The 23,950-nt window shown below is 54.6% G+C and overlaps 1 protein-coding gene and 1 non-coding gene across 2 annotated transcripts; both read left to right on the forward strand.

Moving 5' to 3' along the window:
* The first annotated feature begins 3,378 nt into the window (after window positions 1-3,378).
* Window positions 3,379-23,421, forward strand: CACNG8 (calcium voltage-gated channel auxiliary subunit gamma 8). The gene is made up of 4 exons (XM_059877612.1): window positions 3,379-3,852; window positions 13,853-13,936; window positions 15,098-15,238; window positions 17,097-23,421. The coding sequence occupies exons 1-4, from the start codon at window positions 3,663-3,665 to the stop codon at window positions 17,858-17,860; spliced, it is 1,179 nt and encodes a 392-aa protein (XP_059733595.1). The 5' UTR covers window positions 3,379-3,662; the 3' UTR covers window positions 17,861-23,421.
* MIR935 (microRNA mir-935) lies at window positions 17,324-17,414 on the forward strand. The gene has a single exon (NR_031225.1). It is a non-coding gene; the product is annotated as a microRNA mir-935 (primary transcript).
* Window positions 23,422-23,950: the final 529 nt, after the last annotated feature.

The following is a 23,950-nucleotide window of genomic DNA, read 5'->3' on the forward strand; positions in this document are numbered from 1 at the left end:
CCGACCCCCTCTCCCTCAGGGGCCCGAGCTCAGAGCTGCCCCCAGCCTCCCCTCCCAGCTCAACACCCCCATTCCCCCCGTCCACCTCCTCATCACCGCCCCCGACCAGGTCGGACGCCTGGGTCCCTCGCTGCTGGGGGAGGGGGAGCAGTGAGAATTGGGAGCCCCAAGGGCTGTTCTGGGGGGGTTGCCGACAAGGGGGCTCAACGTCCCCTCCCCAGTGCATCGGAGAGTTGACCTATCGTTAACAGAGGTGAGACAGATCTTTTTATTAATCGGAGGTGGGTGGATGTGTAGAAGGAAGGCTCTGTGACCACCCCTCCCAATTCTGGAGGAAGGAGCTGGTCCCCTTCCGAGGCAGAGGGGAAGATGACCCCTCTCATATACCGGAGCTCTCGAATTGGGGGGTCCCCTGCTCCCTCCTTTGCTGCTGCTGACAGGGGGACGAAAGGAAGAACCCCTAAAATCAAGCAAATTGCCCCCCAAATCGACAAAATGAAAAGATCTTCCGATCTTGATTTGATGGAGAATTTCGCTGAGTGGCCTCCTCTTTCCATCCCTTCCTTATCCCAGGGATGGGGGCTTTAGGGGGCCCCCGCAGGGGCAGGGGTACATCCCAGGGTCACAGCCTCACCCCAGGTGGAGGCAGGAATTTGCTAGGATAGTGGAGGTGATGCTGCCGGTGGTGAGGGGCACAGATGCAGAGAGAAGAGGCCGAGAGGCGGACAGGAGGGTAAACTCAGCATGTTTCCGGAGAGGAGAGAGGGGAAGGGTCCAGAAGTGAGGAGAAGTGGTGGTGGTGGGGGAGGAGGGAGGTGTCTGGGGATGACAGCGTCCAGGGCACTGATGAATCGGCCGGGCCAGGGGCCGCGCGTGGGCAGGCAGGAGTGGAGGGGAGGAGAGAACACACGTGTGGGGCCCCAGTTGCCATGGAGACACCCCCCCCATAGACAACCTTTCCAACACCCCTCCTTAGAGCAGACCCAGTGAGGGCCAGCTGATGGGGGCGGAAGAGGCCAAGGTCACCCTGATATGGGACCCAGTATGGGGTTGGTTCCCCCCTCCCCTCCCCTAAGGCTTCCAGGTTCTTAACTGGAATAGGGGTTTGGGGAAAGAAGTGTAGGAAAGTGAGTGGTGGGAGCAGCTAAGGGATGTATGCCTGGAGTGGGATGGAAGAGGCAGGGCCAGGGGGCATGGTGGTGGGGTGCTGTGGGAGAGGAACGTGAACGGACACTTGCGGGGGTGCTGAGTGGGAAATCATTCCTGCTTGAAAAAGAGTTGTAATCTTAGGGATCAGATTTTTCTGGGGGGCACCATCTATGGAGGGGAGCTTTTTAAATTTGGAAGAAAAATAAATGTACAGCGAGCGTATGTTGCTGCACAGGTGAAAGAGTAGGGGGAGGTCTGGGGGTGTTCCCAAGAAGGGGAGTTGGGGGCATACTGGCGAGCTGGTGGGGGGCAGGTAATAGAGTGGGGGGATGCTCGCAGGGGCTGGGGGATTTCCTTCTACGCTGAGAGTTCACAGGTCCAAGCTTGGCAGATTTCTGAATGGAGAGGAGTTTGGGGTCTGGGAGAAAGGGATTCCTGTGAGTAGAAAATGCCATGCAATCACGGAGGAAATTTTTTCTAATGGAGGAGAAAGCGATGGCTATGATGAGTTTGTCTAAGTTAATCCGTTTCGGAAGACTCCCACAAGGAACGAGAGAATGGGGGGTTTTCCTGAGTCCAAGACGTGGTCGGGGATGGGAGGATGGTCCAAGGGAGTCAGGTGGGGGCAGTTAGGGGGGATGTCATGGAGATGGGGGTCATTCTTCTAAACAGAGAGTCCAACACTGTTGGATTGTTTAAAAGAATCCCCTGGGGAGCTTCTAACCTATCTTGAGCAGAAGAGATGTTGGGAGCCAGAGTGAGTGGAGCAGGATGGCAGGAGTTTATGGCATTGATTCTTCATGATGTGAAAGTCAGGGTAGAGGTGAGGGGAGGAGGTTCTTGTAAGTTCAAGAGAGAGTGAGAGGTCAAAGTGAGCTGGGGAGGTCTGGAGTTGATGGGGCTTATCCTCATGCATGACAGACAGGGCTCAGACTTACTGGCGAGCTGGTGGGGGGGCAGGGTAATAGAGTGGGGGGATGCTCGGCAGGGGCTGGGGGATTTCCTTCTACCGCTGAGAGTTCACAGGTCCAAGCTTGGCAGATTTCTGAATGGAGAGGAGTTTGGGGTCTGGAGAAAGGGATTCCTGTGAGTAGAAAATGCCATGCAACTCACGGAGGAAATTTTTCTTAATGGAGGAGAAAGCGATGGCTATGATGAGTTTGTCTAAGTTAATCCGTTTCGGAAGACTCCCACAAGGAAACGAGAGAATGGGGGGTTTTCCTTGAGTCCAAGACGTGGTCGGGGATGGGAGGATGGTCCAAGGGAGTCAGGTGGGGGCAGTTAGGGGGGATGTCATGGAGATGGGGGTCATTCTTCTAAACCAGAGAGTCCAACACTGTTGGATTGTTTAAAAGAATCCCCTGGGGAGCTTCTAAAAACCTAGATGCTTGGGGCTACATACACCCCAGACCGGTGAAATCGGAGTTTCTCAAGCATCAGTGTCTTTCAAGGTCCTCTGGTGGTTTCAAGGTGCCATCAAGGTTGAGAACCCTGGTCCAGAGACTGAGTCCTGGGGTTGGGAGTGGGGTGGAGGTAGGGGGATTCCCACACAGAGGAGACTGTGGAGGTGAAGTGATGATAGCTGTGTTTTTCTGAGTTGTGCTAACAGTGAGGATCAGTTGGGAAGATTTAGGTTCTGTTGTGTTGTTGGCTTTTTTTTTTTTTCCCCCCTCCAGCTAAGGAGATTGGGAGATTTCTTTTTCCTCAGTAGAGGCCATGGTAGGTGAAGAGGTGGGCCTTGCAGGGGAAGATAGGGAAGGGGGAGAACTTTATGAGAACATTTTGTAAGAAATGAAGAGCAGGACAGGGGTTCCTTGGGAGGAGGAGGCTCTGGGGGCTGGGAGGAGGAGGCTCTGGGGGCTGGGAGTGAGGGATGGTTTCACTGTGTGTGTGTTGGGGTTGGGGGACAATGAGACCAGGGGGCGGAGTCAGGGGGGCCTGGAAGAGTGTCCTACCCACTGGCAGGGACGCAAGGATGGGGGGTGGCTTTTTCTCAGAAGGAGGTTAGTGGGAAGACTTTATTTGACACAGGGAAATGTTTTTCAGGGCGAGGGAGGCAGAGGTAAGCATCTTGGAAGGCGTTTCTTCAACCTAGGAAACAGTAGGGATTTTTTTTTAGCGTGGGGAGGGGTGCAGGTGCGGCGGTATCCAGGCGAGCCGCTGTCTAATCCTCCTCTCGCCTTACCCCTGCCCTCCACTCGCAGGCGACCATGGCGGCCCTCTGACCCCGTCCCCGGCCTGCAGCCTCCTCCTCGCCGGCCCCCTCCCCAGCCACCACCCCCTCTCCCCGGCCCTCCGCCTCGGGGGGGCCCCCACTTCTGCCTGCGCTGTGCCCCCCACCAGCCGCCGGCACGGCCCCGCCCCCGCTGCCCCGGTGGTGGCCCGCGGCCCCCCGGCTGCCCGTGGTCAAGCTGGAGTCGCTGAAGCGCTGGAACGAGGAGCGGGGCCTCTGGTGCGAGAAGGGGGTGCAGGTGCTGCTGACGACGGTGGGCGCCTTCGCGGCCTTCGGCCTCATGACCATCGCCATTAGCACCGACTACTGGCTCTACACGCGCGCCTTCATCTGCAACACCACCAACCTCACGGCGGGCGCCGGCGGCGACGACGGGCCCCCCCAGCGCGGAGGGGGCGGCGGCGCCGCGGAGAAGAAGGACCCCGGCGGCCTCACGCACTCGGGCCTCTGGAGGATCTGCTGCCTGGAAGGTAGGGCCCCGCGCCCCCGCCCCCCGAGTCTCCCGCGGCCTCCACCCTGGGTGGCTCTTCGGCCCCCGCTGCTCCTGCCTGGCCGCCGCCCCGCCACCCCTCACCCTTGGCTTCCCACCCTTCTCTGGGTCTTGACCCTCGCCTGAACCTCCCCCGCCCCCCTCCCGCTCGCCTCTCCATCACTCAGCAGGGCCCCTTGAGCCTTTTCCTCTTCCCTCCCTTCGCGGGGAAAGCGCCCCCTCCTCTCTCCCTCCCACCCCTCCGGGGGTCCGGCCTCCCTCTACTAGGGGACCCCCTCAGCCTGGACCCCAACGCTGGCACCCTCTATTTTCCCGCCCTCCTGCCCTCTCACCCCTGATCCTGCTTGCCGGTGGCATCGTCGCTCCCTGCGTCCTGGCTCTGAGCGCCCTGACCTCGGATGACCCCGTTTCCAGCGCCTTCCTCATCCCCTTTGACCCTCTGGCCCCACGTGGGCTGTTTGTCCCCTCAAACATCACACCCCGTAGGAACGGAACTCGTGGTCCCCTCCTCTTTGCTTCTGGGGGCTTGTCTTCCGGGAGTCTTGTCCTGGCTTCCTCTCCCCGCCTCCGCCCCTGGTCCTTGTCTTCCCTGGCCCTTTCCGGGGCTCTGCTTCCCCTTAGGCCCACTCAGCCTCCCTTTGGCCTCTTCCTCTCGCAGCGGAGGCAGTGCCTCTTCCAGTTTCCATCTCTGCTTTCTCTGGTCCCGCTCTTTCCCTCTTGCAGCCTCCCTCCCAGCCGGTTCCCCCTGCCTCCCATCTACCCCGACTTTCCCCCTGGGCCAGCCCTCTCCCACTTAGCAACCCCTGCGTCCCATTCTCAGCTTTGCCATTTCTTTCCATATGGCATGGAGGTGCTGGGCTGGGACGCAGGACACCTTAGTCCCAGTCCTCTTGTGTGTCGGTGCCCCTTCCCCGGTATGGCGACTACCTGCTCACCTCCCCAGCCTCACCAGCCCTGGTCTGCAACTCGAAGAAGGAACCAGCCAATCCCCAATTTCCCCGTACAGGGCCCAAAAGATCACAATCCGTCACTTCTCTTCTTTTAATCCTTCTCTTTTCCCCATCGTTTCCTCCTCTGTTTTGCTGGGCGCTCTCAATAGGCCAGAAATGTTATTTTCTTATTTAATCCCCTGGCAGGGGCGGGATGCTATCCTCTGGTTGGGGATGAGGAAACCGAGGCTCAGAGAAGTTAAGCCACTCACTGAAGGTCACCCAGCTGTGGCTGGGGGCAGAGCCAAGAGAACTCGGGTCTGAAGGATGGGATTTACAGATATGCTTTGTCTGGCGTGCAGAGCGTTTAAAACCCAAACCACAATCAGCATCGGTTGCCAACATTTAAAAATAGGGAGACTGCATGTTGAGAATCCAATTTCCAGCTTCTTTTAAACTAGTGGAAGATCTGATAACACGGGGCTGGCGTTGTCCAGCAGTCCTGGTCGGCCAGATCCGAGTAGCAGCTGCTTCTTCAGATCATGCATGTGGGTCTCCTTTTCCCCAGTCACCTCTGCTCCCTATTGCCTCACACCTGTCCAATTTCCCCATGATGTTAGTTCTCTTCCTCGTGTGGGCATCTGACTTCATCTTCATTCCCTGGTCTGACCAAGCATCAGGCACAGAGCCGTGTGTGGGGACTTGCCTCTTGGAACCCCCAGGACAATGTACTGTGAATCATATTTCCATGTATTCATCCCCTCCTTCAAAAACCACTGTTTATTGAGTTTCTACTATGTGCCAGGCACCAGTCTTGATATTGGAGCTACAGCTGCAGTGCAAGGAAAAACAGCAACAACAAAGATCCCTGTTGTTATGTGTCTTACATTCTAGAAGGAGAGAGAGATGATAAGAAAGATGAGTAAATACAACATTTAGGCTGTTAGATGGAGCTGAGTGCTAAGGAGGAAAAAGAGCAAAGGAGGGGATGGGAAGTGTTAGGGGCAAGAGTGTGAAGCTGTAAAAACTGGAGATAAAGGAGACCTAGCGGGTGACATCCGAAGGGTGGGCTGAATGGACCCAAAGATGGAGCCATGTGGCTTCTGGAGGGGAATGCTTTAGGCTGTAGAACCCAGCTCATCAATGGGAATGTGCCCCGTGCCAGGGGAGGCCCACCACCTGGCCAGGGCAGAGCCGGTGTGGGAGGAACGCAGTAGGAGGTGCCAGCAAGGTGCACGAACTTTCTGGTCCTGGGATGTGATCTGCTTTTCCCATCGCAGCCTCCTGGGCAGAGGAATGACAGGAGTTGGCTGAAAGGTTAAGGGGATCGCTGTGCTATGTCTCTGAGAGGGAAGCGGGAGGGAAAAGGGAAAACAGGAGCTGGCTTATCTGGGGTGGGAGACATAGAATTGGGATTTGAATTGAGAACACCTTCTGCAGCTACAGCGGGCAGGCAGGAACTGCTGCTGGGGGCAGTGGCAGGATGTGAGAGAAAGGAGTTGGATGTCTTGAAAGCAGGGTTTTCCAACCTCAGCCTTGTTGACCTTTTGGGGGATGGATAATTCCGCATTGCAGTGGCCGGTGGGGGTGGTGGTGGGTGGCGGGTGGAAGGAAGGTCCTCTGTGTTGTAGGAGGTTTAGCAATATTCCCGGGCTCTGCCTCCAAAGACCAGCAGCATCCATCAGCATGGCCACCAAAATCACTGTCTCTGGACTAGGATTAAACAGCCCCTAGTGAGAGTCACTGCTTGAAGTCTGTGGCCTGAGCCCTGGACAATGTGGTAGGGGTGGAGGCGGGGGGTATTTATCCGTTGAAACAGTTGGTATTTTATGTATTTGTCTTACTTTCTCTCAGTTGTTCAGTCGCTCAGTCATGCCCGACTCTTTGTAACCGCATGGTCTGTAGCCCACCAGGCTCCTCTGTCCATGGGATTCTCCAGGCAAGAATACTGGAGTGGGTAGTCATTCCCTTCTTTCTCCAGGGGATCTTCAGGACCCAGGGATCGAACCCGTGTCTCCCGCATCGGTAGGCAGATTCTTGACTGTCTGAGCCGCCAGGGAAGCCCTAATTTATCGTAAGGAGGGCTATCATGAGCTCAGGTTTGGAAATGTTAAATTGGGGGTGCCTGCTGGTGATAATGTCTAAGACAGGAGTCCGCATAGGAGAGGACCCACAAAGCGCCGCACAGTCAATTTTTTAAGCTTTGTGGGGCGTGTGATCTCTGTCACCACTACTAAAAACAACCAGAGACAATGCGTGAGTGGATGAGTGTGGCTGGGTTCCAATTAAACTTCCTTTACGGGCACTGACATTTGAATTCCATATCATTTTCTCATACCACGAGAGTCTTCCTTGACAGTTTTTCAATCTTTTTTTTTTTTTTTTTTTAATAAGTAAAACCTACTCTTCACTGGGTTTGGCCTTTGGGCCGTAGTTTGCTAACCCCCCAATCTAAGACATTAGTGTTAAGATGTATGAGGCCAGGGTTCAGGGGGATGTCTGGGCTGGGGGAGCGGTGGGTCATGGCATGTGGATGGATGAGCAGAGACAGAAACATGCACAAAGGTTAGTTGAAGGGCCAACGACTGAGCTAGTCCAGTATTCAAAGACAATCAGACAGATGAGAAGAGCCAGCAAAGGGAGCTGAGAAAGGAAAGACCACAGAGGTTAGGGGGAAATAACGGGCTAAGTGGGGTCCCCGGAGACAAAGGAAATGACTTAAGGACGGGTTAAAGGCAGGTCGGCTTTATTGTTACTTAGTCATCATTCGTGTGCCACTGGATTCTCACAGTAACCCTGCGCACTGTTTACGACCGTTACCCCCATCTCCGAAAACGAAAGCTTAGGGCTCAGAGAAGGGAAGCAACTTTCCCAAGGTCACACAGCTAACAGGCCATCGAGTCAGCACTGGAGTCCGTGTCTGTTTTGTTTCCTAAGTCAGCACATCCACCAGCCTCCATCCTATTCAAGGATCCAGGAGTGTAGAAAGTGTTCCCCTGAGGCTGCAGTCCTCAGAAGGTGCTGTCCCCCAGGGAATCCTTGGGTCTCATCCTGTCTCCTTCCAAGTGTCTCTGAGAAACGCAGTAGGAAGTGGTGATGGAGTCTCAGACTCTGGAACAGAACTCATTGGGTTACCTCCTGCCTGCCAGGCACGGAAACGTGATCTTGAGCCATATGTTCAACGTCTCTGCTTCTTTTCCCCATCAGTGAGATGGGCGTTATAATAACCCCTAACCTACAGGGCTACGGAGGGAGCCCAGTGAGTTATTACATTCAGAAGGCCAGTAGACACAGTGTAAAGGCTAGACTGTGTAGCTTCTACTCTGTTCTTATTATTAGGAATTTGGGTGACCCATCCCTGGATCTCCCCTCCTCGATAACCCGGAAGTCCCATCCCTCCAGCCAGCACTGCCCAACAGAAACATCACACAAGCTGCCTCTATAACTTAAATGTTTCTGTGCTGTGTGCTTTGCTGACTCGCTCAGTCCTCTTGGACTCTGCCACCCCATGGACTGTAGCTTTCTACTAGTGACATTAAAGGGCTTCCCTAGTGGTTCAGTGGTAAAGAATCTGCCTGCCAATGTAGGAGACGTGGGTTCATCCCTGGGTTGGGAAAACCCTCTAGAGAAGGAAATGGTAACACACTCTAGTATTCTTGACTGGAGAAGCCCACAGACAGAGGATCCTGGCGGTCTACAGTCCACGGGGTCACAAAGAGTTGGACACGACTGAGTGATTAAACAACAACACTAAGTGACATTAAAACAAGTACAAAGGGAAGGTTCAACGAGTCGAATTTAATAAATGCAATTATACAATATATTAATATAAAGGTTAGTAATCGATTTTATTTAACCAAGCATAGCCAAAATATTATTTTATATGTGAGCAATATAACAAATATTAATGAAATATGATGCTTTTTTCTTCATATGAATCTGAAATCCGATGCATATTTTAGGCTCACGCTTCATCTCAACTGCCTCCTTTCAGAACCAACCTCCTGGGGCTGGGGGCATCCGGATGGGTCTAACCCCCTTCTCAGGAATCTCAGCGCCCAGGATTTGGACCTACAGCCCAATTTACTCTAGCAGCCTATTGAAGGCCCCTGTGCTCAGCACTTTGCAGGCCTTATTATCTCATTGAATCCTCCCAATTGCTCCAGGAGGGAAGGTATTATTTTCATGAGAGTTTGTCAGAGCAGGAAGCTGATGGCCAGAAAGGGGAAGTGAGTCAGCTACACGGCCACCCAACATGCGGGGGGCAGTGCATGTGTCTGCAGGGGTCCTCGCCGCAGTGCGCAGGGCTTCACTCCCAGGCCCGCCCGGGTCTGTGCTCTGCGGGCCCTCGGGGACGTGCTGGTTTGCATTACCACCATTCCTACACACACAGAGCTCCCGGACCAGGCGGTTGGATAATATGCTGAGGCAAGCCACATAACCCCCAGATTCTCTGCTCTTTAACTCCTGTGTTTCACGGCGTGTGCGTGCTAAGTCGCTTCAGTGTGTCCAACTCTTTGCGACCCGGTCAACTGTAGCCCGCCAGGCTCCTCTTTTCCTGGGATTCTCCAGCCCAGGATACTGCAGTGAGTTGCCTTGCCCGCCTCCAGAGGATCTTTCCGACTCAAGGATGGAACCTGCATCTCTTATGTCTCCTGCATTGGCAGGCGGTTCTTTAACCATGGCGCCAGGTGGGAAGCCCCACACATACGCGGAGTGAGCACTTATCAAACCTTATCTGGTCATATCACCATCCTCATTTTCCAAGCCAGGAAGCTGAAGCTCAGAGGTATTCAAAACCCCAAAGCCACACAACTGGGAAGTGACTGTCCTGGTATGCGGAGCCAGAGAATACACTTTCAAAGCCCGAGCTTGTGGCTACCATAACCACTGTGCTCTGCTTCCCTAAAGATGCTGGCTTCTGGGAATTCCCTGGCAGTGCAGTGGTTAGGACTCCCTGCTTCCACTGCAGGGGACATGGGTTCGATCCCCGGTCAGGGACCTAAGATCCCACAAGCTGCACAGTGTAGCCCAAACAAACGAACAAGCAGACAGCTCACCTCTGAGGTCCAAACTCTCCTCATCATGATTTAACTTCCACATGGGATTGAGCAACTTACGCCTCAGTTTCCTCACCTATAATGCAGTGAAGTGAAGTCGCTCAGTCGTGTCCATCTCTTTGCGACCCCATGAACTGTAGCCTACCATGCTCCTCCGTCCGTGGGATTCTTCAGGCAAGAATACTGGAGTGGGTTGCCATTCCCTTCTCCAGGAGATCTTCCTGACCCAGGGATCGAACCCGGGTCTCCTGCATTGTAGGCAGACACTTTACCGTCTGAGCTACCAGGGAAATTTGCAGGGGTGCTATTATTTCCTGATATCCTTAGGGTTGGTCATCCATGATGAGGGTATTGTTCAGTCACCAAGTTGTGTACGACCCTTTGTGACCCCATGGACCGCAGCACGCCAGGCCTCCCCATCCCTCACCATCTCACAGAGTTTGCCCAAGTTCAAGTCCATTGAATCAGTGATGCCATCCAGTCCTCTTCTGAGAGTGTTAACAGCTGTCAAATGCTTGGAGTGGTGTCTGGCGTGTGGTTAGCCCTCAGTAAGTTTTATACTAGTTAAGTGGACCTCCCAGGTGATTCAGTGGTTAAGAATCTACCTGCAATGCAGGAGACACGGGTTCCATTCCTGGGTCAGGAAGATCCCCTGGAGAAGGGAATGGCAACCCTCTCCAGTATTCTTGCCTGGGAAATCCCTTGGACAGAGGAGCCTGGTGGGTACAGTCCATGGGATCGCAAGGAGTCAGCCACGACTTAGTGATTAAATAAAAACAACAAAGTACTAGTTATTATTACTTACAGCATAACTAGTCTGTGGAGAGAGTCTGCATGCTGTCTACTTTCCATGCTCAATCTCACTGAATTATCATTCATGTTTTGAGAAAAGCACTATGATCCCATTCAAGAAAGAGAGAACTTGAACCCACCTACCAGACCATAGTGGATGTGCTGTTGGGTAAGCATTTGCTCCCACAAGATGTATCTTCATTCACTCATTCAATTGCTTTTTTTTTTAAGTGTAGTAAAATGCACATAACGTAAAATATATCATCTTAACCCATTTTAAAAGCACAGTTCAGCAGTGTTAAGTATATTTACATTGTGTACCAAGCTCCAAAATACTTTTCATTGTGCAGAATTGAAACTCTACCCATTCTTCCCCACTCCCAGCCCCTGGCAACCATCATTCTTTCTGTCTCTGAATTTGACTGCTTTAGACACCTCATATGAGTAGAATCATATAGTGTTTGTATTTGTGTGACTGACTTATTACACTTTGCATGTCTTCAAGGTTCATCCAGGTGTGGCATGTGTCAGAATTCCGTTGTTTTTAAAAGGCTGGACAATATTCCATTCTATCCATATGCCACACTTTGTTTGTCGGTTCATGCGTTGATGAACACTTAGGTTGCTTTTGGCTGTTGTGAATAATGCTGCTACAAAAATGGATATATTTGTATATTTCTTAGAGACCTTGCTCTCAATTCTTTTTCGTATATACCCAGAGGTGGAGTTGCAGCTAAGATCCCATAGGCCTCCTGGCCAAATAAACCAAAACCTAAAACAGAAGAATTATGGGATTCCCTGGTGGCTCAGAGGGTAAAGAGTCTGCCCGCAATGTGGGAGACCTGAGTTCAATCCATGGGTCGGGCAGATACCCTCGAGAAGAAAATGGCAACCCACTCCAGTATTCTTGCTTGGAAAACCCCATGGATGGAGGGGCCTGGAGGGCTACGGTCCATGGGGTCGCAAAGACCGAGCGCCTTCACTTTCATAGTAATTTTGTTTTTAATTTTTTGAGGACCCTCCATCCTATTGTCCATAGAGACCGAACCAGTTTACTTTCCCACCAACAGTGCAGACAGGTTCCAATTTCTCCACATCCTCACCAACACTGGTTATTTTCTGTTTTGTTTTGTTTGTTTACAGTAGCCGTCTGAATGGGATAGTATCTCATATCTATGAGATAGTATTTCATTGTTGTTTTCACTTGCATTTCCCTACTGATTCGTTTATATGGACCATCTTTTCATGCACTTCTTGCCCATTCAACCATTCTTATATGCAAATATCAAGCATTGCTGATGCTCTAGGCATTCTTCTAGATGTTGGGACACCTACAGGCTTAGATTCCAGTGGGAGCAAACTGATGTGTGTTTGAATTCTGCTTCCACCACCCATCAGCTATGAATCAAAGAACCCTTTCTATGCCTCTGTTTCCTCATCTGGACAATGGGTGTATGACGTGGTATCAACGGAACACTCAATTGTGTTCCCAGCAAAGTGCTAAATCTCTGTACCTGGATTCAACCCTCGTAACAACTGGGGAGGTGCATCCTAGTACGCCCCATGTTATAGGAAAAGGGACGGAAGCAAACTAGTCCAAATAAGGCCAACAAGGATGTGGTGTAAGGACATGATGGATTCAGGCTTCATTATCAAACAGCGCGACTCCAGTTCTTAACGTTCGGCCACTGCACGACACCAATACCATTATCTATTTCATGGGTCTCCTGGGAGCTCTGGATGAGTTAATCTACCTCAGAAGCGCTTAACAAATGTTAGCGCTTAGTGGAATTATTCACTGCCTTATAGTCCTTCTTTCCAATCCTTTCCTTTACCTGTATTTCTTTCCCTGTCATCTTCTGCCTCAAACCTCCCCTTCTGCTATCCTTATGGTTCATAATCTAATTCTTTCAACACTTATTTCTCGACACCTCCTTTGGTGCCAGGCAATGCTAGAGACACACGAAGGAATCAGACCCCATCCCCCCTCCCCACCTCCATTCAGGAACTCCCAGCGTGCTGAAGAAGAAGATCATAAAGCAACCCAATGCGTGCTTAAAAAAAAAAAAAAAAGCGGCTACCCCTCCCAGAATGGGTGGGAGGGGTCTTTGTGAAGGAAATCTTCCTCAAGCAGGTGCCCGGGCGCTGCTCTCTTGCAAGGGTTAAATTCTTCTCCAGGAAGAATGTGAGCAGTGTTCCAAAGCACTGGGCAGAGGCCTGGAGATGGGAAGGTGCCTGGAGAATTGAGGAAACAAAGTGTCTTTATACTGATTTATATACCAGTCTCCAGCTATGTAAGGATGCGTGTTCTGGGAGGAAGGAGGGGGCTCTGACTGCAGGACCCCTGGAGGCATACCTCACCCCTAGCTTGCCTTGGCTTGTTCCAACCGCTTCATCGCCTCCCTGAGGACTTCAGGTGCTGGGCGCCGAAAGAGGGGGAACCCTACTCCCCAAACAGAGGATTGAAGAGACGACCACCCCACTGATCCACTAGGGCTGCTCTCTCCTCCATGGGGACTCAAGGCTTCATAGGGCCTCATGGGCGGCTCAGACGGTAAAGCGTCTTGCCTGCAATGCGGGAAATCTGGGTTCGATCCCTGGGTTGGGAAGATCCCCTGGAGAAGGAAATGGCAACCCACTCCAGTATTCTTGCCTGGAGAATCCCAAGGACCAAGGAGCCTGGTAGATTATAGTCCATGGGGTCACAAAGAGTCGGACACAACTAAGTGACTAACACACACACACACACACACACACACACACACACACACACACACACGGGAAATGGAGTCCTTTTCGTCCTCTGTCGCCTCTCCGTTTTCCCACGTATTTTCAACGGGTTTCGAGTTGAAGGGTCCTTGACATCACTGAAACCAACACCTTTCTTACAGAGGGGGAAACAGAGGCCGGAGAGACTGTCCCCGTCCAGGTTACAGGGCAAAGGTCCCTGTGGCCTTTTAGTGAGTGTTGGATGTTTTCCTTTGTCCTTGTTTTAAAACCTGGTTGGGAAACTGAGGCCAGGGAGTTTGAAAGTTTGTCCCAGGTGCGCAGCCACGTTCAGGAGCCAGTATTTCCTGTCTCCCAATCAGCCCAGAAAGAGAAGGGGTTTGAGGAAAGGGGGGGTTGTCTTTTCTCACCCAGAGTTCCCCAACTGTTAAGTGCCCACCACCATCACCCCCCGCCCCCCATTCCCCTCCAGGGTTGAAAAGAGGCGTCTGCGTGAAGATCAACCATTTCCCGGAGGACACGGACTACGACCATGACAGCGCGGAGTATCTGCTCCGTACGTGGGGGTCTGGGGCGGAGTTGTGTGGGGGGGTGCTGCTGGGCTCGGGCACGTGGGAGGGGAGAGAGGGCTGTGCTCCCACGCTTAGATCGACGCGCCGAGATGAGCTTGTCAGCCAAGCCAAGCCAAGATACCGAGATCCTCTGGCCTCCGATTGGCTCAGTGGGCCCTCTCCCGCCCCCTCCTCTCACCTCGGGGCGGGCAGACGGGGGATCCCCGGAGCTGATTGGCTGCCGTGCCGGCCTGGGTACTCCGGGCCGTGACTGGTTGTCCCTCTCCGGGCCCGGATTGGCCAACCGCACTCTGGGCCCGAGAGGCAATCTGCGGCGCGGCCTGGCCACTCCCGGGAGTTGGCTGGGGAAGCCCGCGGTGCGATTGGTAGCTACCCCGAGAACGCGGCAAACCCTGAGTTGGGATTGGCTGCGGCCTCAGCCGGACTCAGAAATCGCAGGATCTGGTTGCCTGGGGTTTGGGGGAGAGTGGAAAGGACTGCAGAGAGAGAGAGAGAGGGAGGAGAAAGGGGGGAAGAGAAGGGAAACCCAGAGCTACGGATGAAGCAAGGCAGAAAAGGGAGGAGAGAAGAGACAGGAGAAAAAGAAGAGAACGGGAGAGGGAGCGATGGAGGGGGCAGGGGAAGAGAGAAGAGAGACCCGGAGAGACAGGTGAAGCCAGGCGGACGAGGGGTGGGAGGGAGAGCGGGATTTAGAGATGTGATGGAAAGAAGGATCTGGAGAAAGGGGGAAAGGCGCAGAAGAGAGGAAGGGAACGCGCTTGCGAGAAGGAAAAAGAGAGGGAGATGGTCCACAAGGGAAATAGAGGCGTTCAGAGGCGGGGTGGGTGGGGTGGAAAAGAGGGAGAGTGGTTAGAAAAATTAAAGGGCAGAAAAAATATGCCAGGAGAAACACAGAGGAAGAAAGAAAAGGACGAAGAAAAAGAGAGAGGGGGGGGCCATCAGATCGCTAAAGAGAGAAATTTTAAAGACGAGACAAAGTGAGACAGAAAAGAACCAGAACACGGGCAGAGGGGAGGAATGGGAGAACCAGCGAGAGAGAAGGGGGACAAGGCACACAGGAGGCGCGGGGCCCCAGGGGCGCAGGCGGCCGTGACTGACGCCCTGGTTCCCTCCCGACCCCCCGCCCCTCTCCTGTCTCTCTCCAGGGGTCGTGCGGGCCTCCAGCATCTTCCCCATCCTCAGCGCCATCCTGCTGCTGCTCGGGGGCGTGTGCGTGGCGGCCTCCCGAGTCTACAAGTCCAAGAGGAACATCATCCTGGGAGCAGGGATCCTGTTCGTGGCAGCAGGTGAGAGGCAGAGGGAGGGGGCGGCCCACCTGCGCGCGCGCACGTGTGTCTGTGTGTGTGCGCGCGGGCGCGCCTGCAAAGCCACCTTGCCGGGGCGCTCCCTGGGGCCCAGAGCCTTCCTAGGCTGTATCCCAAGCTCCATCGCCACCCGCTGGGCGAGGGAGGTGTAGCCTTCCCGCCGTATTCTCGGGGAATGAACCCAGCTCAGACAGGTGTCTACCGCGTAATCCGGGATTCCAGGAGTTCAGATTCCAAAGCCGGCGGTCCAGGAGATGGAAGGGGAAGGAACCTGGGAGAGGGGGGCTTGAGGCTGAACTGAGGTCTTGAGGATCGGGAGGACCTGGGGGAAGAGGGAGAGAAAGTGATTTGAACACAGGTGGGGAGGAGCCTGCTCTGGGGGGCCGGACTTTGTGGGCTCCGGTGTATCTAAGAAGGGGCGGGTCCTGAGAAAGTTTCCAGGCCAACTAGGTAGTGAGGCACGGCTTTTTAAAGGGGCAAGACCCCCCTCCTACTCGACGTGAGTAGTCCTGGGCCATTCTGGAACATACAGTCTTCTCAAAGCGGTGGAATCCTGAAGAGGAGGAGGGTTCAGCATAAATAGCAGGGGATGTTTTCAGAGAAGGATGTGACCTGCAGGGGTGGGGCTTGGAGGATTTGAAAGGCGGGGCTAACTACAAACTGGGCCTAGGGAAGTCTGGCCTCGATCCTCAGGGGGCGGAGCTTAGCAAGCTGGAGGTGGGGCTTAGACTAGATTGTCTAGTTTCTAAGTTGTGTCCCCCTCTTTCCTGCTCTAGTAAGGCTACCAAGAGGAAGGCCTAGAATAGATGATAATCATGAGAGAGTTCAGATCAACCAGAGTGGGGGTCTAGAGAGTCAACGGGATTACCTTATTAACAGACTTAAAACGAGTCGAGGGTGAGGCCAACATTTATAAAGTTAGGGGGGAGTTAGACCAATCAGTATAGGGCCCGGGTCATCTTATCAAGGGCAGAGTTTAGGCCAGCCAGGGAAGGGCCTGGACCATCTGGGCAGGAGTTAAGACTGTCTAGGGCAGGGCTTGGGTCTTCCCGGAGGGATCTGGACCACTAAGGGTAAGCCTGAACCATCTAGGGTGGGCCCTGGACCAACTAGGGCAGCGTTTAGATCAGCTAGAGTGAGCTTTAGAACAGACTAGGACCTGAGTTAGCCAGGGATGGTGGACCATCCGAAGCAAGATTTGGGGCCGTGGGCTTCCCTGGTGGCTCAGAGGTTAAAGCCTCTGCCTGGAATTTAGGAGACCTGGGTTTGATCCCTGGGTCGGGAAGATCCCCTGGAGAAGGAAATGGCAACCCACTCCAGTACTCTTGCCTGGAGAATCCCATGGAGGGAGGAGCCTGGTAGGCTACAGTCCCTGGGGTCGCAAAGAGTCGGACACGACTGAGCGACTTCACTTTCACTTAAGGTGAGGCCTGAGCCAGCTGGGGAGGAATTTAGGCCATCTGGAAAGAGCTTGGACCATGTCAGGCCGAGCATAGATCAACACTGGTTGGGGCCTAAATGCTCAGTGTGGTATATGGACCATTTGGGGTGGGATCTAGATCATAGTGGGTGGAGCTTAGACCGGAATGGGGTGGCGACTAGACCCTCAGGCGTGGAGTTTAGGCCAGGGGGCGGGGCCTAGGCCGCCGTGGGTGGAGCTTAGGCCAAAGCAGGGCGGGGCATAGACCATCAGGGGTGGAGCTTAGGCTGGGGCGGGGCCTAGGCCATTGTGGGTGGAGCTTAGGCCAGAGTAGGGCGGGGCCTAGACCGGGGGCGGAGCCCAGGGTGGGGGCGGGGCCAGGGACTGCCTCGAGGCTCCCGTCTGACCGTCCCCGCCCAGGCCTGAGCAACATCATCGGGGTGATCGTGTACATCTCGGCCAACGCGGGCGAGCCGGGCCCGAAGCGGGACGAGGAGAAGAAGAACCACTACTCATACGGCTGGTCCTTCTACTTCGGCGGGCTGTCGTTCATCCTGGCCGAGGTGATCGGCGTGCTGGCCGTCAACATTTACATCGAGCGCAGCCGCGAGGCGCACTGCCAGTCTCGCTCGGACCTGCTCAAGGCCGGCGGGGGCGCGGGCGGCAGTGGCGGGAGCGGCCCCTCGGCCATCCTCCGTCTGCCCAGTTACCGCTTCCGCTACCGCCGCCGCTCCCGCTCTAGCTCCCGCTCCAGCGAGCCGTCGCCTTCGCGGGACGCGTCTCCCGGCGGCGCCGGGGGCCCGGGCTTCGCCTCCACGGACATCTCCATGTACACGCTCAGCCGCGACCCGTCCAAGGGCAGCGTGGCCGCGGGGCTGGCGAGCGCCGGTGCCGGCGGCGGGGCGTACGGCGGGGCGGCCGGGGGTGCGGGGGGGACGGGAGGCGGCGGCGGCGGCGGCGGGGCGGGCGCGGAGCGGGACCGCGCGGGGGCGCCCGGCTTCCTCACGCTGCACAACGCCTTCCCCAAGGAGGCGGGCGGCGGCGTCACGGTCACGGTCACCGGGCCGCCGGCCGCGCCCGCGCCCGCCCCACCCGCCCCCGCCGCGCCCGCCCCCGGGACCCTAGCCAAGGAGGCCGGCGCCTCCAACACCAACACGCTCAACAGGAAAACCACGCCCGTGTAGGGGCGCGCCTGGGGGCGCGGAGGGGGGCGTGTCCGGGGCGCGTGCGCGGGCGCGCGTGCAACGAGGCTGCCGGGGGTCGGGGGCGCCCCCCTCCTTCCCCGTGAGCGCGCTGGAGACTGCTCGGCCTTCCCCCGCGCCCCCTCCCCGCCCTACCCCCGCCCACCCGGCTGTGGGGGAACATCCCCCCACCCTCTGAATCAGGGACCCTGAGGGAGGGGGAAGGGAAGGGAAGGGAGGGGGCCGTTGGGAGCGAGCGTTGTGTTTTATTTTTTTGTGGGGTTGGGGGGGAGGGGGGAGGGCTGTGGTGTTTTTTGCAGTTTTGAGATGTTTTCTTTTTAATGTTTTGCTGTGTGCATGTGGGGGCGGGGCTCAGGGAGGGACTCCCAGCCCAGCCCAACTCCTGGAGAGGGGCCCATAACACACGAATATAGAGTTATACCTACAAACTATATATATATATGCTCTATATAAAGAGACAGAAAGACCAAAGGGATGCAGAGAGGCACAATGAGGTGGGATGGGCGTGGGCGTTCATTCACTTCTTCGTTCATCATTCCACAAGGTTTTCAAAAGCACCTGCTATGTAACAGGATGGTGGCTGGGGAGGAAACATAAACAGGCCCAGAGACAGACTCCATCATTCATTACCAGCAATTTATTTGTGTACTTCAGTGCCAAACATTGTGCTGAATGCTGAGTCTACAGAAGGGAGGAAGTCAGACTTCCCCAACGTCTTCATAGCGTTTACATCTTGTGCATGAGACAGACACTAATCAAAGAATTGCATACACAATAATAAGTTACAGTGGGGACAAAAGAGAAACCCGAAGTGCTACAAAATCCTCCTGCAGGGAGGCTAACCCAGTTTAAAAGGAAAGGATAAACCAGGTAACACTGAAAGGATGATAAGAAGCCAGTCAGGTGAAGCTGGAGGGAAGTGTCCTAGCCAGAGAACAACATATGCAAAGGCCCTGGGGCAGGAAGAGCTTCCAGAAAGGGCTGACAGGTATGTACTGAGCCAGATGGAGGTGGAACAAGATGAGACTGGAAATGTAGACAGGGCCAGACGGCCCCGGGACTTTGTAGTTTAGGTCAAGAGTTTTTTTTTTTTTTTTTTAGATATTTAAAAATGTATTTTAAAATATTTATGGAAAAGGAATCTTAGAAAGTGAATTTTTTCTCCTGTGGCCAAAGTGGCAAAGATTGGTGGTGGTTCAGTCACTAGGTCATGTCCAACTCTTGCGACCCCATGGACTGTACCCTACCAGGCCCCTCTATCCACGGGATTCTCCAGGCAAGAATACTTGAGTGGGTTGCCATTTTCTTCTCCAGGGAAGAGTTTAAATTTTAACCCGAGGGCAGCGGGGAACCACAGAGTGGCTTTAAACAGGATCATAACATGAACAATGGGAGGTGGGAACTCAGAGATGAGAGTGAGAGGCAGAGACGCGCCGAAATAAGGATTAAATACAGGCACTGACACTTCAAACTCACAGTGCTGGGAGGGAGCAGATAATTACACGAGACTGAAGCACAGGCCTGGTGTTTGGTGGGCAAGAAAAACACTAGGACTTAGAGATTCATGTTTCACTCATTCATTAATTCAGCCATTCATTCACTTCTTGACATTTCTGAACCAGGCAGTGTGCTAGAATCAGGATCCCCAGAGCTGCTCTCGAGGAGGAGTCAAAAGCCAGAGTCCAAGTAGGGTGATTTTTCGGTGCAGTAACAGGGACCAGGATGGGCACCTTGACCAGAGAAGAGAGAGTGGCCAAGTGCCAGGAGTAGGCAGTCCTCAGGGAAACTTCCTGGAGAACCTCAGGCCCAGCCTGGGTTTCCAAAGGATGAGTAAGGAAAGCTTTCATGGCAGAAGAACAACTCAAGTGGGGTGGGGTGGGGCGGGGGATTGAAAGAGCATGATGTCCTGGGGTCAGGACTCCTCCTTTTAGGGTGTAAAAGGTCAGGGTAGGGGTGGGCGGTGAGACTAGAGAAGCAGCTAGAAGCCAGAGTCTAAATGCGCTAGGGTTCCGGGCTGGTGAGTTTGGACTTTATTCTGAGGGTGATGGGAAACACAGGAGAGTTTGGAGCAGGTGAAGAGCAGATTGAGACATGAGTGTCAGAAGGAACCACCTGGGACGTGGGAAAGGAGAGGATAGAATGTCGATGCTGTGAAATAGATAAGACAGGATGGCAGTTGAGCTGGGAAAGGGCTGGGGGTAGAGAAGGTGGAAGGATAGATTTGAAGGTCACTGAGGACACAGAAGGGAAAGCACTCACTGCATTTCCCTTCATTTGCTCAGCAAGTATTTCCCAAGACCCCCGCCCCTTGTGGCAGGTTCTGTGCTCAGCGATACTGGGGGGAGCAGGGAGGACTCAGAGCCTGCCCTGCCCTCCAGGGGCTCCCAGCCTGGTGGGAAGACAGACCTGGACACAGATGAGGGGGAAGTGGTTGGCAATGTGCCAGGCTCCACCAGCTTCGCTCTTGATAACATGGAGCAGCAGAAAGCGGGTAGAACAGAGGAGGGACGGGACCACAACTGAGAGTTGGGAATTTCCCTCTGGGGTCCCTGTGGTGGACGAGAAGGACCGATGGGCAGGGGACCAGGGAGGAATTGGATGAGGGCCATGTTGGAAAGAGATTCAGGGAAACGTGGGGAAAGAAATACAACTCACAGGACAGAGGCGCACTTACTGTAGGGATGATAAACAGAGAGGACTGGAAGAGGTGGCATTAAAAGAGATTTGGTAGGAGAAGGGGAGCAGAGCTGGCTAGAGGGTATTGGATTCTAGTGTTCAAAAGCCAAACATAAAGCAAGACAGAGGTGGAGCATGGGCAGAAGGGAGAGAGATGGCGGGGGTGGGAGAGATCAGGGCAACAGAGGCCAAAACTGAGTGAGTTACAGGGACAGAGGAAACAAAGACAGTGATCCAGAAAGGAGAGGAAAAGGGGCCGGGGAGGGGCTGACACAACGATGTACAAGTCAGGACAGAGAAGTCTCAGAGAAGCAAATATATATACACACACACACACAGATGGAGGGAGAAAGATGCAAGGATGTGCCCAGAAAGAAAGGTGGGGATTCAGAAACATGCTTAGGGTGTAGGGACAATCCATTTCCTTGGTTTGTTTCAGTATTCAAGAAATAGTTATTGAGTGCCCACCTCTTCTAGGCCAGTCTAGGTGCAGGGGATGTGCAAGGGAACAGATGGCCAGGGCTTTTACTGTCCTGGAACTCACAGGAGAGACACACAAGAAACAATACGAAATTTCAGTTACGGAGAAGTGTTTCTAAAATGAAGCCGGAAAGAGAATTCCCTGGTGGTCCAGTGGTTAGGATTCCAGGCTTTCCACGCCATGGCCGGGGCTCAATCCCTGGTCAGAGAACTGAGATTCCCACAAGCCACAAGGTGTGTCTTAAAAAACAAATGTGAAGCAGGACGTGGTGACTTCAGATGAGGAACCTCAGGAAGAACCCACTGCAAAGGCAGCAAGGGTTGTGAGAAGGAAAGGCACCGCCAAACATTCCGGCCAAGCAGTGACTCAGAGTTCTGAGAAAGCTACCCATTTTCAAGGAGACCCCATGGAGGGCAGAGGAAGAAGGGTGAGCAAATTAGGCTGAGCTCGGAAGCGTGGGCTGGGGGCCGTTGTGTGGGGGCTCGTAGCTCTGGGAGGAAATCTGAATTTCACTCTAGATTCAGTGGGATGAGCATAAGAATGACAGCCCCTATTTTTATTTAAAAATGAAGTAACAGACCCACATTGCTTGCTGAGAAGAGATTTAGGAGTGAAGGTGGAAGAAAGGAGTTAAGAGGGTGTCATCCTTTTCCAGTTGAGGCTGATGGTGGCCTGGACCAATGCGGAGGAACAGGGCATGGGATTGTGGAGGCAGGGTCTATGGTGGTGGCTGTGAACTGGCTGTAACAGAAGAGGGAAAGAAAAACCAAAGAAAAAGAGAAAGAGGGGAACTCTTTTAACTGGATCTGTGAAGCCTGGGCGGTGCTGTTCTGTGCTGCCTGGAAGGGGGTCACTGGGGGAGACGGGATTATGCAGGAGGAGCCAAGCAACCTCCCTGGGACAAGACAATCTGAGATGCCTATGAGACATCCAAGCCGAGGTATCAGGTAGCCAGTTGGATATTGGAGACTGAAGCTTGAGGGAGAAGTCATGGTTGGAAATCTAAGTTTTGGAAATGTCAGCAGAGAGGAGACAGCATGTTTAAAGCCCCAGGACTGGATGAGGTGACCTAGGAGATGAGTGTGAAGGATATAGAAAGGACCCTGGCCAAGACCTTAGGGTGGGGGGACATCTCCATGGGGGTAGGAGGAAGGAGGATGTACTTAAAGAGGCAAAGAGTGATCGTGAAGTAGGCAGAGACCTTGAAGTTGGCAACCAGCCAAATGCTACTGAGAACCAGGAAAGGATTTGTAGAGCAAAGTGGCCATGGGTTAGATAACATGACCTTGACCTTGACACGCAGTCATCACCATGCAGTGGTGGGGACTGGAGTCCTGCTTAAGCGAGGGGAAGGAAGAGACTCATGGAGGGGAGGTGGAGGGGATCGGAGGCGAGGTCATCCTTTTGGTATGAAACTGTCAAGAACTTTCCCGCCCAAGAAAGTTCATACCCTTTCTATGAAAGGAGAAATAGGAAGGGAGGCAGATGGGCAGATGGAAGGAAGACAAATGCACACTGAAAGGATGGAGCCATGGCTGCAGGCCAGACTGAACGATGGGGAGACCTGGGCCGGGAGGGGAGCACAGAGGCAGGGCAGAGATGCTGCAGGAGGGTGTCTGGTTTCTCAGAATGGAGACGCCAGTGGGTGTCACCCAGCCCAGCTCCCATCTCACGTTGCTGCCAGCACCGGGCACCTTCTCAGGTTCCCCTCTGGGTCCTGCCAAGGCCTGGGAATACCCGCGAGGTGAAGGAAAGAACAAGCTTCACTCATTCATTTAAGAAACAGTCCCTGAGGCCTTCCAGGCAGCAGGCCACACAATCTCAGTGCTGGGAGCTCAGATCCACAGACAGGCAGTGCAATCCATCAAATGCAGGGGGAGGTGTGCTCTGAAGTTGGGGGGGCTTCCCTAGCTTCGGATTAGATGTTTGTGTGTCACTATCTCCCTTCACCCGTCCATCTGCTCATTCATTCATTCAGATCACCCATGCACACTTCCTAAGGCTTCCCTTGGACTGCAGTTTGGACTGGGCGGTGCTGAGGATGGTGAGATGGTTCCTCTGGCACTCGAGCCCTGCCCAAGGCTCGGACACACATGCCCACGATCGGAATCACATCCCAGGGCAATGGGTGCCCCAACGGAAGCGGCACAGGGTGGACAGAGAGGCTGAGGGTGCACGGGGTCGGCGGGAGCGGCCAGCCAGGGGCGAAGGAGCTGGGGAGAGGTGGGTCCCACTGGGTGGTCCCCAAGGGGCTGAGGGCGGGAGTGGGGTGATGATCCGTCCCCGCTGCCACTCCACACGGCTGTCCCGTCCTGTCCCCGGGGGAGCCGGAACTGCATGGACGGTCCCCCGGGGGTGCCCCGTCTAATAAACTCGGTGAAGAGGACTGCGACTCTGGATCCCATGCCCCGGGCACCAGCTTCTGCCTGAGGCCTGCCCTTTCTCCCTCCTGGGGAGCAGAGGCCCCCAGCGTGGGGCACTGTGCTTCCTTCCTTCAAGATGCAAGGGATTGGGGGCCCGGCCCCTACCCCCTCAGACCCGGGGGTCCAGACCCCCGCCCCTCCCCCCTCAGACTCAGGGGTCCAGGCCCCCCCCCCCGCTCCACCCTCAGACCCGGGGGTCCAGGCCCCCCCGCCCCCTCTCTCAGCCTCAGGAGTCAAAGTCCCCAGGTTTCTTCTCTTTCAGACACTCGAGAACCCTGGCCGCAGCTTTCTCCTCCCTCAGACCCAACAGTCGGGTTTCCAGGCGGACGCGCTTGGTCCTGGTTTCCCGCCCGTTCCCCGCCCGCCGGCCCCCAGGAGACTGGACCCTCCGCTCCCGCCTGCACCCCTTAAGGAATCAGATGTCCCTGCGGGCTCCTCTGGGGTCGGGACCCGCCCCCAGCCCCTCCTCCTCGGGCAGCCTTCCTCCTCCCG

This window comes from Bos taurus, chromosome 18, assembly GCF_002263795.3.
Source record: "Bos taurus isolate L1 Dominette 01449 registration number 42190680 breed Hereford chromosome 18, ARS-UCD2.0, whole genome shotgun sequence".
Lineage (NCBI taxonomy): Eukaryota > Metazoa > Chordata > Mammalia > Artiodactyla > Bovidae > Bos > Bos taurus.

Bases quoted from the DNA above. Each gene is read 5' to 3' on its own strand.
- CACNG8 (XM_059877612.1), top strand. From the start codon at position 3,663: ATGACCATCGCCATTAGCACCGACTACTGGCTCTACACGCGCGCCTTC. The intron at 13,937-15,097 runs GTACGTGGGGGT...GTCTCTCTCCAG, and splicing joins CAGCGCGGAGTATCTGCTCC to GGGTCGTGCGGGCCTCCAGC. The intron at 15,239-17,096 runs GTGAGAGGCAGA...GTCCCCGCCCAG, and splicing joins GATCCTGTTCGTGGCAGCAG to GCCTGAGCAACATCATCGGG.